Below are 2805 nucleotides of genomic sequence, written 5' to 3' on the forward strand. Positions count from 1 at the left end.
GGTGAAATTTGATAAATGGAGCGATTCAACGGATGTCATCCATTCCTTCAGGTGATTCAGATGTTCGGCCAGTGGGCACCTCTCCCACGCGGCTTTCAGAAGATGATCCCCGTCGACCCGCGCACAGTCCGACCACACCGGCCCGCGGCGCGATTCAGCGGCCCGCAAGAAGGCCGAATCGCCGATTGAGGGGATTTATCTGCTGCAGGCCATGATTTCAGGCTTCGGAATGTTACGTTCGAGAGTGCTTAATTTCTGGCTGGTGGGCTCAGTGATAGTTGCTCGCGGAAGATCGCTGGACACCGAGATTTCGACAGTGGAAGAAGTTCTGAAGAAAGGTGTACAAGGTTAGTCGGATAGCTCAGTCGGTAGGAGAATTCTGGAACTTTTCAGAGAGGACGGCGTTCCTGTCGAGTCAAGAGCCGTTCGAAACGAAATTATAGTCGATCGGCTATCAGTTGAAAACTCCGTTCTGCTCGATGCCGGCAGAATCTGGTTCACCAGGACTGTCTTTCGTATTCAAATGAGGCGATAGCTCGTTGAAACTCGCAATGGGACCGGCACAGCCAGAAATTCAGGTCAGCCGTGCGTTGCGCGGTATCGGACCGCTGTGACATCATACCGGTCTCAAAACAGGCGCTTCCGAGAACGCAACCGACGACTCGAGGAACTCCCAGTGCTAGAAATCGTGAGACAACCATGTGTGGATGCGTCAGCGGAGATGGGGATTGAGAGCCGAAAAGATTTCCCCGGAAGCTCATAGAATCAGTCCCTGGCCCATTCGGTCAAGGAACCCAGGGACGATGATTTGTTTGAGCACGGAGGGCATCACCGAGACGGACTTTGCAGGAATCCAGCATCTTGGACGTCCTGGTACAGCTGTGTCTTCGGAGCAAAATCCCGAACCTCGATTTGAAACTTCAATTTCTCTGACAGGTTTTTTAGACATTTTCGAAATTCCAGCTCGATGGCGGTTCCCGTCAGAGAATGAGCAGCCTTGTGACACGCCGACCGGGGATATCGGCAGATGCATCAGCATCCGAAGGTGCCATGGATTACTGAAAATTCGGGACATCGAGTTCCTTCGAAGCTTTATATGCGGCTTCGAGGTAAGTCTCCCTCCTCGCTCTGATCGAGGTTCCGATATATTTCTGTGAGACATACGGAATATGCGCCCATTGAGTTCAAGCGTTTTCAGGCCGGAACACCGCTTCTCTGCTGTCCACCCGGCTACCGTAGGACGAATTCAACGATTCCTATGGCCCAGGAGCCTCAGCGAATCCCCGTATTCCCAGATCAGGGCACGAGTGTCGTGTATCCACCCGATAGACCCTTTGAACCGCAACGGCCCCGCCCTGTCGTCGCCTTGCCCCACCACACCCCGCCGCCGCCACAGCGATTGAAGAAGCCTCCTTTTCCCCACGGCGTCCATCCTCCGAGAACAACCACAACAACCACGACTCCGAAACCGAAACCTCGGCCAGCTCTGGCCGGTTTCAACGGTAGACCTATACAGCCGAAATTCCTCCCGACATCCTGTGGATTTTCGAATGTCAGTTTGAGTCGCGTCGTGGGCGGCAGTGAAGCGCACCCTGGGGCTTGGCCGTGGATGGTAAGCCACCATATTCAATCGAATGTCTCGAGAGAAGTATCCCGCGAGCTTTGGCAATTCAAGCGAATCATTTCAGGCGGCCATTTTCGTGCGGAATAGAGGTACTTTCATACAAGCTTGTGGAGGGGCTCTCGTATCGCATCGGCACGTGGTCACAGCGGCTCACTGCTTCGGCGGCGGAAACAGGCCCCAAACGTAGGTTTTTGGAGTTTCGAACGAGGTCTTAGTTTTTGATTGACATTCGAACCCGAACCCGATGGTCTTCCGAGGGGAGATCGAAATATAAGAAGCCCTACCACTAAAATCCTTCAACAGACTCCATCCGAGTGTCTTCGTCGTGCGATTAGGGGACCACAACATCGCCGAAGTCAGTGAGCTCCCCAAAGGGAGCACGATTGACGTAGCCGTGGAAAGGGTCAAGAGACATCCAGCGTTCAATCCCCGCTCGTACCTCAATGATATCGGCCTGCTTTACCTAGCCGCGGACGCGCCTTTCACGCGTTACATACATCCGGTGTGCTTGCCCTTCAAAGCTGTCCCGGATGACATTACCGGGGAGCACGCGTTCGTCACTGGATGGGGCTACACGAAATACGGTAAGACCTGAGGGTGAATCATGAGACTGGCATGAAGCCATTCTCCGAACATTGGGAGCCTGCCATACATGGCTCCCAAACGTACAGGCTGTGCGCAGCAGACGTGATGAACTCCTATTTGAAAGCTTCGCGATCTGTTTGAAAGCTTCCCGACTGATAGATCAAAATATCACCTGTTCGCAGAGGGTCGGGGGAGCAACGTTCTCAAGCAAGCCCTCATCAGGATTTGGAGCCAAGAAGAATGTGCCAAAGCGTTCCAGAAAGAAGTACAAATTACGCAGGAGTATTTGTGCGCAGGAGATGGGCAAGGCCTCCAGGACTCTTGTCAGGTGATCCTTAGACCGATGACTCGAATGAATACCTGAAAATACAAATGACATGTATGAGCGGAGGGACTCGAATCTGGAAATTACATTGGGAAATGCGAGCATCCGACTATTGCAGGGAGATTCAGGAGGACCGCTGGTTTATTTTGATGATGATCGCTTCTACCTGATCGGAGTAGTGTCTTTCGGGAAACGATGCGCAACTCCAGGTTATCCGGGCGCCTACACTAGGATCACGAAGTACCTCGAGTGGCTGAGAGACAATTTTTAA

At 52.8% G+C, this 2805-nt stretch overlaps 1 protein-coding gene across 1 annotated transcript; it reads left to right on the forward strand.

Annotated features, from left to right (window-relative positions):
• Positions 1 to 229: 229 nt before the first annotated feature.
• On the forward strand, positions 230 to 2805 carry LOC100903644 (proclotting enzyme-like). Its single transcript, XM_003740505.1, has 7 exons — positions 230 to 347; positions 937 to 1109; positions 1199 to 1612; positions 1689 to 1807; positions 1928 to 2208; positions 2392 to 2537; positions 2653 to 2805. Exons 1-7 carry the CDS (start codon positions 230 to 232, stop codon positions 2803 to 2805), a joined length of 1404 nt encoding a protein of 467 aa, XP_003740553.1.

This window comes from Galendromus occidentalis, unplaced genomic scaffold, assembly GCF_000255335.2.
Source record: "Galendromus occidentalis unplaced genomic scaffold, Mocc_1.1 scf7180000076951, whole genome shotgun sequence".
NCBI lineage: Eukaryota > Metazoa > Arthropoda > Arachnida > Mesostigmata > Phytoseiidae > Galendromus > Galendromus occidentalis.

Bases quoted from the DNA above. Each gene is read 5' to 3' on its own strand.
- LOC100903644 (XM_003740505.1), top strand. From the start codon at position 230: ATGTTACGTTCGAGAGTGCTTAATTTCTGGCTGGTGGGCTCAGTGATA. The intron at 1,808-1,927 runs GTAGGTTTTTGG...ATCCTTCAACAG, and splicing joins GGCGGAAACAGGCCCCAAAC to ACTCCATCCGAGTGTCTTCG. The intron at 2,209-2,391 runs GTAAGACCTGAG...ACCTGTTCGCAG, and splicing joins ATGGGGCTACACGAAATACG to AGGGTCGGGGGAGCAACGTT.